The sequence below is a fragment of the Gopherus evgoodei genome, chromosome 5 (genome assembly GCF_007399415.2).
Source record: "Gopherus evgoodei ecotype Sinaloan lineage chromosome 5, rGopEvg1_v1.p, whole genome shotgun sequence".
Lineage (NCBI taxonomy): Eukaryota > Metazoa > Chordata > Testudines > Testudinidae > Gopherus > Gopherus evgoodei.
In genome coordinates, this window is record NC_044326.1 from 124460985 (window position 1) to 124475232 (window position 14248).

The following is a 14248-nucleotide window of genomic DNA, read 5'->3' on the forward strand; positions in this document are numbered from 1 at the left end:
ATTTTAAAATTAAGTTTCTATCCCTCACAGTTGTGGGTAAAAAACGACCTGTAGGAATGCAAATTAAAAAAAAAATCCAAAATATATTATAATCCAAAATTTCATGATTTTTAGAGCACTCATATGCTTTGGGCAGCCAACTCTGGATTTTGGAGTGTTTTGGGGCTGGCAGCACTGAAATCCTGATATGGCAGTTAGTGTTTGGTAATGGTCTCTTTGTCTCTAGTTACGTCTACCAGATTGCTCTCTGTGAGATCCAAGCACCTTCCTGGTGTTTCTAGAGATATGTTATAAAACAAGTCTAATATGTTACACTTCCTGTATCTGATTGTCAGCATTTGGGACCTTGGAACATAGAGAGTTTGCCTTTTATATGGTTATAGCTCTTTAAATATTATGATTTATATTGCTGCATTTTGGGTTTTTGGAGGGATATAGTTAACAAAACAAACCCCAAAAGAGTATTCAGATATGCAGCTTAAATTATCCTTTTTTAAATTTCTTCCTGTCAGTTCCAGTAATAGTCCCTGGTACCATGTTAAATAATTAATTAATCTTCTCCTTCCTTCTTGGTTTTTCCAGCCCTCAAATACTTAATCTTTTTTGTATTCCCTATCCATAAATTGGATTCAAGATGGACTTTTACCAGATGCACAGGTTGCATCTACACAATTCCCTCTTGACCCCAACTGGTGCTGAACTGAACTGCCCTGCTAGCCTGGGTACGGTCACGTGAACTGAACACCTACTGTGCAGTTGACCCCCACAGCAGGACAACCAAGTTCAACACAAGTTGAGGAACGCGAGGGAACCTTCTCCAACCCTCAGTGTCGAACAGTTAAAATCCTAGCAAAGATACAGTGCCATGGTGTGGAAATATTACCTTCTTGCTCCACATTATGATGCCTCTCCTGTATGTGACTTAAAACTGTAGCAGCTCTTCTGTCACAATCCTGCATTGCAACATTTGGAGAGATTACTGCCTCTTCATCAGTTAAGGCTGCACCTAGCTTCCTCATGCAAGCTGGAAGTCAGTTCAAGCTGGTTTTGAGTTAGAGGTCTTTAAAGAATATATATAACCCAGATTTGACTTTTATCTAACATTTCTGTCTTCCTCTAGTTCAAAAAAAATCACTTACTATCGCTGCAAATTTTCCATATCATTAAGTCACCTTACTATTTTTGAAGAACACAGGTTACAATTAACAATTTTTATTGTGCACAGTTGTGGGGCTATTCCTGCTCAGATCGATATCTGTGGGAGCTTTTTGCTATTGACTTCAGTGGAAGCTGGCCCGAGCACCGGTGAGCAGTTACTCTCTAGTGGCTGACTACAGCTTAGGGTACGTCTACACTACAGGATTATTCCAATTTTACATAAACCGGTTTTGTAAAACAGATTGTATAAAGTCGAGTGCACGTGGCCACACTAAGCACATTAATTTGGCGGTGTGCGTCCATGTACCGAGGCTAGCATCGATTTCCGGAGTGTTGCACTGTGGGTAGCTATCCTGTAGCTATCCCATAGTTCCCACAGTCTCCCCCGCCCATTGGTATTCTGGGTTGAGATCCCAGTGCCTGATGGGGCAAAAAACATTGTCACGGGTGGTTCTGGGTACAGCCTCACCCCTCCCTATGTGAAAGCAGCAGACAACTGTTTCGCGCCTTTTTTCCTGGGTGGACTGTGCAAATGCCATAGCACAGCAAGCATGGACCCTGCTCAGATCAAGACAGCAATCGTGGACTTTGTAAACACCTCGCGCACTCTCGCGCAGTCTATGTTGAACCAGGACCTGCAAATCGAGGCGAGGTGGTGGCTACGGCAGAGCGGTGACGAGAGTGATGAGGACATGGACACAGAATTCTCTCAAACTGCGGGCCCCTGCGCTTTGGAGATCCTGATGGTAATGGGGCAGGTTCTAGCCATTGAACGCTGATTTTGGGCCTGGGGAAACAAGCACAGACTGGTGGGACCGCATAGTTTTGCAGGTTTGGGACGATCCCCAGTGGCTGCAAAACTTTTGCATGCGTAAGGGCACTTTCATGGAACTTTGTGACTTGCTTTCCCCTGCCCTGAAACGCCAGAATACCAAGATGAGAGCAGCCCTCACAGTTGAGAAGCGAGTGGCGATAGTCCTCTGGAAGCTTGCAAAGCCAGACAGCTACCGGTCAGTCTGGAATCAATTTGGAGTGGGAAAATCTACTGTGGGGGCTGCTGTGATGCAAGTAGCCAAAGCAATTATTAAGCTGACGCTACGAAAGATTGTGACTCTGGGAAACGTGCAGGTCATAGTGGATGGCTTTGCTGCAATGGGATTCCCTAACTGTGGTGGGGCGATAGATGGAATCCATATCCCTATCTTGGCACCGGAGCACCAGGGCATCCAGTATGTAAACCGCAAGGGTACTTTTCAATGGTGCTGCAAGCACTGGTGGATCACAAGGGACGTTTCACCAATATCCACATGGGATGGCCGGGAAGAGTTCATAAGGCTCGCGTCTTCAGAAGCACTACTCTGTTTAAATGGCTGCAGCAAGGGAATTACTTCCCAGACCAGAAAATAACAGTTGGGGATGTTGAAATGCCTGTAGTTATCCTGGGTGACCCAGCCTACCCTTTGATGCCATGGCTCATGAAGCCATACACAGGCAGCCTGGACAGTAGTCAGGAGTTGTTCAACTACAGGTTGAGCAAGTGCAGAATGGTGGTAGAATGTGCATTTGGCCATTTAAAGGCACGCTGGGGCAAATTACTGACTCGCTCAGACCTCAGCCAAACCAATGTCCCCATTGTTACTGCTGCTTACTGTGTGCTCCACAATCTCTGTGAGAGTAAGGGGGAGACCCTTATGGGAGGCTGAGGCAAATCACCTGGCTGCTGATTATGCGCAGTCAGACACCAGGGCGATTAGAAGAGCACACCATGAAGCGGAGCGCATCAGAGAAGCTTTGAAAATGAGTTTCATCATGTGCCAAGGTATGGTGTGACTGTTGTGTTTGTTTCCCCTTAATGAACCCCCCTGATTGACTCATTCCCTGTAAACAACCCACCCTTCCCCTTCGATTACAGCTTGCTTAAGGAAATAAAGTCACTATCGTTTAAAAATCATGTATTCTTTATTTAAAAGTCATTATAAAAAGAGGGAGAGAACTGACAAGGTAGCCCGGGTGTGGTTTGGGAGGAGGATAGGAGGGAAGGAAAAGACCACTAAAAATATTTCAAAGTAATGACAGTCTTTTGGTTGGACTGTCCACAGGGGTGGAGTGGGCGGGTGCACGAAGCCTCCCCCCACGCGTTCTTACACGTCTGGATGAGGAAGATATGGAACATGGTGAGTGGTGAGGGTGGTTACACAGGGGCTGCAGCGGCACTCTGTGACACCGCTGCTCCTCCTGAAGCTCCACCAGATGTTGGAGGATGTCAGCTTGATCATGCAACAGCCCCAGCATTGCATCCTGCCACCGCTGATCTTCCTGCCTACACCTCCAATCTTCCTGCCACCACCTCACATCTCGAGCGTCTCTCCTCTCCTCACGTTGGTCCCTCCTATCCTCACATTGGTCCCTCCTATCCTCACGTTCACTGGCATCTTTCCTGTAATTTGATACCACGTCCTTCCACTCATTCAGATGAGCTCTTTCATTGCGGGTCACTTCCACAATTTCCGAGAACATTTCGTCTCGCATCTTTTTTCCTCCGCCTTATCTGAGATAGCCTTCGGGATGGAGTAGGGAGGCTTTAAAAATCTGCAGCTGCAGGAGGGAGGGAAAAAAGGGAGAGAAGTATTTAAAAAGATACATTTTACAGAACAGTGCTTATACTCCTTCACAATGAACAACACTATTCACCTTACATAGCACATGTGATCTCACTACAAGTCGCATTTTGCATCTTAATATTGAGTGCCTGCGGCTCTGATGTTAGGGATCTCACAGATGCAGGTCCGGGCAGCAGAATTCAGCTTGCATGCGTCCATGGTAAGCCATTGTCTTTCAGCTTCTGCAGCCTTCATATACACAGTGCCCTCCTTTCCCAAATACCAAGCAAATCTCGTTCAGTGCAGCTTCTTTCCTGTAAACATGCAGCAGCAGAAACCACCCCCCCCATCCAATTCTCTGGGATGATCGCTTTACACCTCCCCCCACCGCATGGCTGGTATCATGGAAGATCCCTGCTAGCCAAATGCAAAAAAGCTCAGCGCCATTTCCCCCCCACACACCCCCGCCCCGCTTGGCTACCTGCAAGGAAGGATTTCTTTTAAGCAACAGGCAAACAGCCCAGTAGGAATGGCCATCTCTGTCCCCTTAATTAAATTCCTGAATTTCAACCAGGTTACCATGAACAATATCACTCTCCTGAGGATAACACAGCGAGATAAAGAACTGATGTTGCTTGAATGCCAGCAATCACTGGGACCATACGCAGCTAGGCTTTGTCATGCAATGATACCAGATTACTTACTACATGCATGGCGTGGTCAAGTGTCCTACTATGATGGACGGAATAAGGCTGCCTTGCCCAGAAACCTTCTGCAAAGGCTTTTGGAGTACCTCCAGGAGCGCTTCATGGAGATGTCCCTGGAGGATTTCTGCTCCATCCCCAGACATGTTAACAGACTTCTCCAATAACTGCACTGGCCGCGAATGCATCCCAAGTCCTCAGGGCAAATCAATCATTAAAAATGCTTCCTTTTAAACCATGTTTTATGTTTACAAAGGTACACTCACCAGAGGTCGCTTCCATGGCTTCATTGTCTGGGCTAGTGGCTTGGGAGGGCTCGGAGGGTAATTCCGTCTGGGTGAGAAAAAGCCCTGGCTGTTGGGGAGAATGGAGTGCTGTGTGCTCTCTGAAAGCTCGTCCTCCTCTTCCTCCTCCTCCTGCTCATCTTCCCCGTCCGCAGAATCCTCAGCCATGGCTGAGATTACCACCCTCATCTCAGAATCCACGGATAGGGGTGGGGAACTGGTGGCGGACCCCCCTAGAATTGCATGCAGCTCAGCGTAAAAGTGGCATGTTTGCAGCCCTGCCCCAAACCTTCCGTTTGCTTCTTTGGTTTTCTGGTAGGTATGTCTGAGCTCCTTAACTTTCACTCTGCACTGCACTGAGTCCCTGGCGTGGCCCTTCTCCATCATGGCCTTGGAAATTTTTTCAAATTTCATTTTTTTTTTTCCATTTCGTCTTTTGGAACGGAGTTCTGTTAGCACAGAATCCTCTCCCCATATAGCGATCAGATCCAGTACCTCCCATGTGGTCCATGCTGGAGCTCTTTTTCGATTCTCAGGAAACTGCATTGCTACCTGTGCTGATGAGCTCTGCGTGGTCACCTGTGCTGGTGAGCTCTCCACGCTGGCCAAACAGGAAATGAAATTCAGAAGTTCGTGGGGCTTTTCCTGTCTACCTGGCCAGTGCATCCGAGTTCAGATTGCTGTCCAGAGCAATCACAGTGGTGCACCATGGGATACCGTCCAGAGGCCAATACCGTCGATTTTCAGCCATGCTAACCCTAATCCGATATGGTAATACCGATTTCAGTGCTACTCCTCTCGTCGGGGAGGAGTACAGAAACTGGTTTAAAGAGCCCTTTATATCGATATAAAGGGCCTCGTTGTGTGGACAGCTGCAGCGTTAAATCAGTTTAACTCTGCTAAAATCGGTATAAATGCGTAGTGTAAACCAGGCCTTAGAATGAACAGAAAGTTTCGCCTGTAGCTAAGTGCTTACAGAGATCTGCTGTCAGAGCAATAGGGAAGTGCCTTTTGTTTCTGACCTAGATGACAGGGTTCTAACTGAATCTGTGCAGACATGTTAGATATTAGGGAGAGGTGATTGCCTCTTCATAGTTTAGTTTCCAGCCTGAGCTCCATTAAAAGGCTGATTCTGAAAACTCAAAAGAAAAAATTCTCATGCTTTCACATAATTTAGGGCTTGTGTTTTGTAAGTGATGTAACACTGTTATAGCAACTTTTAAAAGATAGATTTTTGTTTTTGGAATCCCTTTTTATTTACTCTATATTGCCATAATAGGGGCTTGATTCTACCACTCTCCCAAGGTGAATAAAAATCGATGATTTAGGAAGGGGAGGGAAATTCTTTTTTCTTAAATTTAAATTAAATACAGGTTTAAAAAAAACAACATTTAAAATTAAATTTGGAATAATGACAATTTACATTAAGGCCTAAACTTACTATAATTTATTAAAATGTTTAATTTAAATTAAAAAAATGTTAAGCAATACGTATTTGCAGCTGAAGTTTTAAAGGCAGTCAAACCACCCAACCGGTGGAAGTCATGGCTAAGCACCTGGAACCAGAGTTTGCTGAAGTGCTCAATTAACTTTTGATGGCAACTGCCTCTTCTGCCAGTGCACAGAGAATATTTTCTTCATTTCAATTTATTCAACTAGTTCAGTTCAAGGAAGAGTTAATTGAAAGTTAAGAAACCACTTGAGAACTGAAAAAACAGGAAACCTTGTTTTTCTCTTCCACTCTAAGAATAAAAGCTAAGTGTGAAAGGAAAATCTACCAGTTCTAAAATCCTGAAGAACACTGTGACTAGAAACAAGCAGTTCAATTCACTAATCACAAATATTTCCTGTGTTTAATAAATCAGTTTTAAATCCAAAATATGCTTTGATAAACCTTCTTATGTATATACCACATTTCAGGTAATTTAACCAATTAATTTTTTTTTACAATGCTGATTTTGTGCATTTTTAATTGAATTTGAATTTCTATCCAAACAGAGCTGGACACAAATCACAAAAAATAAACTAATCATCTCATAAATAAGAAATGCATCATTCACCATTTTCTTCTAGTAAAAATTAAGAATCTGAAAAAATATAAATTAAGCCATATAATTGCTTAAATAAATGAGTACAGCTATAGCATACTCACCTGGTTAGTAAAAAGAAGCAGCCAATTTATTGTAAAGGCTATATTTAATTGTAAATAGACATGTCTTAATGGATGCTACCTAATAAGAATTAAACTCTATGTAGGAAGATAAAAGTAAAAATGCAAAGCAAGATTAAAACCAAAGATTTGAATCCAAGTTTCCTGCTTGCTGATTTAAAAATCAATCTGCTCTGTACTGTCCTGCACCTTGTGCAATCATTTATACCTGCTCAGAGCACACACTGATTTGTCAGTACCTATCACCTACTTTGGGCTCTCTTTGATTACACAAGGTGCAAGGCAGTGGACATTCAGGGCAACAAATCTTTGGCTGTGCTCATGCCTTCCAAGCACACACTTCCCACTGGATACCTGAGTTTAGGATTATCTCTTCAGACACTCCAAATCAAGACTTTCTTCTACATGTTAGTCACTACCACTGAATATGTGATGATTGAGTTTTGAATAGGAACTCACTGGAAAGTTTGCAGAGATGAATATGGCTAATGACTAATGTTCTGGTCTGAGTAACGCCAATCTGAGTAATCCCAGCTGAGGCCATTTTGTTCATGTTGTGCCTGCTGCTAAGCATAAGGTTATCAGGAAAAATAAACAACATGTATATGTTTTGGAAGCAGGGTGGGAAAAGACAGCCATGACAAGACTCCGTTACAGCAGACACACAGAGAGCACCTCTCACATTCAGAAAACTTAGCCTGGAAAAAAACAAAAACAAAACAAAACCCTGGAGAGCAAAAGGTATATATTTTGCCAATCCCTTTCCCCTTTACAGATTTATAGTCTCTTTCATAAGCCAGCTTCACTACTGCTTAGACCTGCAATAATGTCAATCCCATTTAAGCAGCAAAGAATCTTGTGGCACCTTATAGACTAACAGACGTTTTTGAGCAAGGTGCCACAGGATTCTTTGCTGCTTTTACAGATCCAGACTAACACAGCTACCCCTCTGATACTTAATCCCATTTAAGACACTGCAGTCTGTTAACTTCGGAAATTACTGTGATGGTGGTTCATGTTATGCACTGACTTCCTTGGAGGAATAAAATGGGAAGGGAAGATGGGCTATGAGCGAGACTGACCATAGTTAACCAAATATTATGATCTAAACAGAGAACGTGAAATACCTGTAGGTGGCAAATACATTTCAGTTTCATTTATGATCTATTTTTAGAGTTTTCTCATAGTACAGTACGTAAGTGCCCCTTCAAAAAGGAAAAGGTAAATTTGAAAGGGGAGAATTTGAGGAGCGGAACGAAGAGCTGTGCAGTTTTCACTCACATACGTTGTGGATTCATTCACTCTGCAGTGAAGCTGCTTGTCTAATTCAAACTCAAAGGCTTAACTTGTCAGTGTTGCCATGAGCAGAAGCTGTCAACAATTAATTCGCAGCTGCAGGTGATGTGCAGGGCTTGGAAATTCAATTAGCTGAGAGCCATTTGGTAGAGGAAACCTCTCTTAAATGATGTCGAGAGACCATGGGAAAAAGCTGGATTTGGATTGTGACTATCAAGCATATTTGGGACTGATCAATTAAAAAAGTGCCACAAATGGGCAGCAGAACGGAGGGGACAGGGGATAAATCAAATTCCACCAGGTCACATCCAATCAGTGCTTCAGCATTGTGTGAAACAGCAGAAGCAGAGATCCAGCAGCTGCTAGATTTTCATTTCCCATTCTCTGCTTCACTACAAGCAAGGACATTTACAGTAACTCTCCTGAAAAGGATGACTAACCTCTGTGTCCAGTTAAAAGCTTTTAGCCTTATGTCACAGCACTTCAGGTAGAAGTTCTGTTTAAAGAGACACTAAGGCTATGGCTATACTATGCAGATTTTAGCGACACAGCTGTGCCCCTACATCCGGGCCACTAAAAGCTGCGCTGTGTAGCTGCTGTTTGTCGGCAGGAGAGAGCTTGCCCACCAACAAAAACTTCCAGTCCCCACAAGCGGCAGCGACTTTTACAAAGCACTGTTCACACTGATGCTTTACATCGGTTAAACTTTTGTGGTTCAGGGGTTTTTTGTTGTTGTTTTTTTTTTTTAACACCTCTGAACGACAAAAGTTTTCCCAAGAAAGTGCCAGTGTAGACATATACTCTTTAATTGTTGGAGTTGGGGTATCTAGAGCGCTTCTAAGGAATGTAATCCCACTGTTTGTTTCCACTACTCGAGTTTCTAGGCCTAACTATTGAAAGGATATGGTGCCTTTTATCAAGGCCAAAATCATTCTAAAATTAAGTTGTAATGAGCAAGCTGGAACAACAAGCTATCTTCATGATCTAAAAGTCATGCTTCTTTTACTAGGCTAAACAGAACCACCACCCCAAATGCACACATCCGCCAAAGCTTTTCACAAAGGTTACAAACTGAAGACTGCTAAGCTTTTGATGGTCTGAGTCATTCAGCATATTCAGAAGTAAAGTGTTTCAGTATCAGATTATGAAATATGGCTAGAAACATAATTGGAGATGAGGTCTTGTTCTTACGGAGCCAATTTCTGGAATACATTCTATTCGCCTTTCAGTGTGCCCACACATCGCTATCGCTCCAGTGTTACTTCCCAGCTAGCATATACAATATTGCTGCTCTCTGGCAGGCCCACTGTCACAATGTGTATTTGGGCCAGCAGACTCTCTTTTTCTCCTCAGGTGCCCAGAGGAAGCCGAAAAGGACGTACAGTTTCATCTAACATACAATGTCATTGGCCAACCCTGTCTCAGACATGAGAGATATAAGAGGCTACAGGTTAGGAGTAAAAGAAAGACTGAAGACTAAACTAAGACAAAAGTAAACAAAGTGCAAAAGGATAAAAAAAAAACCCCCAACAACTAACAAAAGCTGGGAGGAGAAGAGAGATGTGCCATTTGAGAGAAATCTAGGGAAAATAAACACTTTCAAAATTCATGGTTACATAAAGTGCCAACATTTAAAAACTACAAGGAACTCACTGCTCCCCCAAAACCATGATGTGAAGAAACTGAAATGAAGATAATACTCTGCTTTTCTTCTCACCCTGCAGTAAGAAATTGGGTTAGATAAAACATGAAACCTTGACCATTTTGCATTGCTTATTTTAAGACAAGATTTGCAGTGTAAGAAATTAGTTCCTTAAAAGAAAACAAGCAATCTTGGACCTGAGTGTTTTTTCACTACTGCTCATTAGTATCTATCAGTTTCCTCTAAATTTTGCCACAAGAAATGGGCTTAGATCACACCATACACCTCAACAAAACACCCTACAACATCCCTTTCCATCAAAGCAAGGCCTCAATCATCCTTTTCCCTCTTGCTACAAAATGCCATTTGAAAAATAACACCTCAGTTCTCTATTGTCAAACTGCCCTTCAGACAATATTGTGAGATAATTACACTCTGAAGCATGTGTTAGGACACTCTCAGAGCAGACAGCAGCTTACAACAAAGCTACCAAGCATCCACCAGACGCCCAAAACACCCACACTCCCACCTCATCTTTCCTGGGCTGTGGGTCAGGGAGTAAATATGTGAATCTTCCCAGCAGAGTATCATTGTCATGATAAAATAGTTTTACAAAAAAGATATAATACGTATTGAACAAAACAGACATACAAAGGGGTTTCTTCTCATTTAGAAACCCCTGTTGCCAATGACAACTTCAAATACAACTTCAAGAAACCCAAGACTTTCGTGGCTTAGGCAAAGGAGCCAAAATATACATAACATATCAACCACACTTTCATGTAGTCAGCAGAAACAGATTCAGGTAACCAGGAATGAGACAACTTTTTCTGTGCAAAACAACAGTTAACAAAATGAAGAGGAGAAAAAGAAAAGCAAATTTCTCTCCTCCCTGTTTTTCAACTTCTGATTAAAAAAATTAAAATATAACAGTGACACTCCTTTGTTATGAGTTTCCTTCCATGGGAAGCGTTCAAAATCCTCACTTGTTTCCACATAAACCCTGTTGCCTGGGGCAAAGGAGACCAGGTAATTAGTACTGCAGCAGCCTTAATTTATGAATTATTCTGTTTTGCAGGCATTTGGCCCATTTTCAACATTGCTGTATCTTATATCATTCTGGAAAAGAGTTATTGGTTAAAAGGAGCAAGAAGGAAGTGTGAATGAAAACAGGCCAGTTTAAATATTGAGTCTAACTGCAAGTTTTCCAAGCCCAATAAAATGGCTTACTAAGAAAAAATGAGGAAGGGAGTGTCTGCATCAGAAGAGAACCAAAAAAAAAAAAAAAAAGATTAGAAAAGAGAGGGTTAGAAAATGAGAGGTAAGCAGACAATCTGAAGAGCTTTTTGTTTAAATTAATCCATCCTTGGAAATGTATGGCTGAGGTTTTCAAAATTGGCTTAGAGGAACTAAGTATTCTAATCACTCAGACGGCTTTGGAAACATCAGCTTACACATTTAGTTAATAAAATACTGATAGTCGAATAGCTGGTTAGTCAGTTTTCTTTTCTGTAGTGGAGGACGTAAACAACTCTTTTCCCTTCCCTCCAGCACTCACCTGGGACACAGGCCATCTCCAATGTAGTGACTCAAGAAATATGGTCATCATCTCACCTCCTAGGAGCACGATTTTTCACCTGCCCTTTACCACAAAAAGTAACTGCAGCAGCATCACACCCAAACCTGAGGTTTAAGGAACTGAAAACCTCCTCCAAATCAGTGAACACCTCTTAAAAACAAGTCACTAAGGCAATGGCTTTCAGAATTTTTTTTTTTACTAGTGACCCCCTTCACAGAGCAAGCCTCTGGACGTTGGTAGCTCGCAACCCCCCCACCATGTAATAACCTTGCAGCCCCCTGAGCGGTCCCAACCCCCAGTTTAAGAACCCCTGCACTAAGGCAATGAGTACATTACAGTTTAAGTTATGTCGCTGAGGGATGTGAATTAGCCACACCGCTTAGTGACCTAACTTATGCTAACTTAAGCACCACCCTGACATAGCCGCTGCTCCTGGGGAAAGAGGAGGGGGCAGCGCTAGAGTAATTAAGCCAATTAAAGCATTGGTGCAGCAGTGCTGCTGTAAGCTCCCTAATGTGGCCATAGCCTAAGGCCATGGCTACACTGGAGAGTTGCAGCACCGGTGGTGGGTTTACAGCGCTGCAACTTAGTAACTGTCCACACCTGCAAGGCACATCCAGTGCTGCAAGTCCCTGGCTGCAGCGCTGGCTGTACACCTGGTCTGCTTGGGGTATAAGGATTGCAGCGCTGGTGATGCAGCGCTGCTCGTCAAGTGTGGCCACCAAAAGCGCTGTAATTGGCCTTCAGGGTACTAGGAGGTATCCCAGAATGCCTGTTCACAACAAACCGGAAGAATGGCTGAACTCTGGGCACCCCGGAGCTGCTTATCTAAAAAACAAACACAGCTCCTGTTTGCTCGAGTGAGCAGAGGAAGGAAGGGGAATTGCTTTGGAATGTTCACAGCTGTTTGCTTGAGGAGAGAAGCCACTGGCTGAGGGGGAGTGGGGAATCCGTGTTGAGCAGCTGCTTATGTGGTCTGAAGGTTATTTAGGAGTGCATAATTTGCATTTAGTGAATAAGAGAGGGGTGGGGGAAGGGGTCAAAACTTTTAAAATGATTGAAGGTAGGTGCTGTGTATTTTCCAGTCCTTAGAACTTGCAAGGCAGGGAGCTGACACAGTGTCAGCTCCAAAAATCCACTCTGTCTCCCTCATGCTCCCTGTCACACTCCATCCCACCCCCCTCTTTTGAAAAGCACGTTGCAGCCACTTGAATGCTGGGATAGCTGCCCACAATGCACCACTCCCAACAGCGCTGCAAATGTGGCCACATTTTAGCACTGGTAGCTGTCAGTGTGGCCACACTGCAGCGCTTTCCCTACACAGCTGTACGAAGACAGCTGTAACTCCCAGCGCTGTACAGCTGTATGTGTAGCCATACCCTAAGAGGTATATAAAAGCAATGTGCCATCTTTTCCCCATCCAGCCACAGGGTGCTCTCAAACCTCAGATCTCACACCGCATCACAGAAAGCACGTAACAATCAAGCCTTCCAGTAGCTCCTTTCCCTCCAGGCTCTGCTCCCCTAAACGTTCAGTTTAAGTCATTCTACTGGCAGCTCCTGCTCAGAAAGAGAACAGCAATTTCACTCACCTCAGTGGGCTCAGAAGGTATTTTCAATTTGGATAGTTTGGCCTTGGCATTTGCTTTTAGATCTGCTATTTTCCCAAAGGTTTGTCCAGGGTATTCCTCCGGAAGTGGCTTGAGCTCCGGTGACTCATTTGGCGCCTGATCTTGGCCATCCATTGGTCTAACGTATGCAGTAGGTTTCTGCTGCATTGCACTGTTTTTTGGCGGCAAGGCTGGAGGAAATGTCTGAGAAGATGGTTGGGCCAGATTAATGGCTGAACTGTCCCGGGTTTCGTTATCATGCAATCCTGCCACAAAGTCCTGAGGCGATTTCATTGGATTGTAAGTCTGCCCGTGACTTTGGTTATTGTTCTGTGACCTGGAATGGATATGCTGACTGGAATGTAGAGGTGACAAGGGCGCCACTGGAGAAGACAAAGAGGACAGTAAGGGAGAAAGCTCTGAGAGGGTGGCTTGCAGTTCAGCAGCACCATTTTCACCAACACATCTATCATTTTTCTTGTGGCGACCACCATGATGGCTTTCCTGACCACTGCGTCTCTGTTCTGGACCTTGGCTCTGACCGCTGGACAAGCTGTGGCTTTTGGTGTGCAAACTTGCAGCTGGTTCCATTCTTGCTTGTGTCTTTGGGTAGCGAATGGAGTTACTAGCAGACGGGAGAGCCAAGCTGGGGGGTCCCATGGCCAGATGGCGGGTGCTGTGCTGGAATGAGGTTGGTAATGTACTACTGGTCTTTTCAGGAAAGAACGGGCGATCAGGCTTTCCCTGGTGGATCAGAGGAACAATGTTCTTAGGTATCCCTATCAGATTCTGATGGGACTTGGCACTGATTAGCTCCTTCACCTCTTCATAATTACCCAGCATGTTCTGAATTCGACTGGACAATTCATCTTCTTTGTTAGTCTGGAACAGGAAAGTAGAGAAGGGAAAATACAAAAGCTAGAAAAAGATAATCAAGATCCATGTTCAAGAAAAGGCATATTAAGTGGCTTACTGTCAGTAGAAATAGCTTTATCACAATTTTAGGGTGATAGTAAAGCATGCTTTACTTTCCCTAGGTAGCACTTACTCATGCCTGTAGTCTCCCTGCTGTGAAAGGAATTGCTTGCACGAGCGTTAATCAAACGTGAGTAAAGGGTGCAATCAGGACTTTAGCAGTTCCCCGCATCCCCAACCAACTACCTTGTTTCCTGCTGTACTTAGTGATGAATGGGTAGCCCCCAACGA

General features: G+C 43.8%; 1 protein-coding gene across 7 annotated transcripts in view; it reads right to left on the reverse strand.

Moving 5' to 3' along the window:
- The window catches only part of AFF1 (AF4/FMR2 family member 1), a 187860-nt gene that overhangs the window by 91340 nt on the left and 82272 nt on the right, over positions 1 to 14248 (reverse strand). For all 7 annotated transcript variants that reach the window (XR_004000700.1, XM_030564935.1, XM_030564934.1 and 4 more), the window contains one exon: positions 13025 to 13924. Coding sequence is in view for 6 of the 7 variants with exons in the window: in XM_030564935.1 (XP_030420795.1) it covers positions 13025 to 13924 (900 nt within the window). In the remaining variant the exon portion in view is untranslated. The remainder of the gene's footprint in view (positions 1 to 13024; positions 13925 to 14248) is intronic.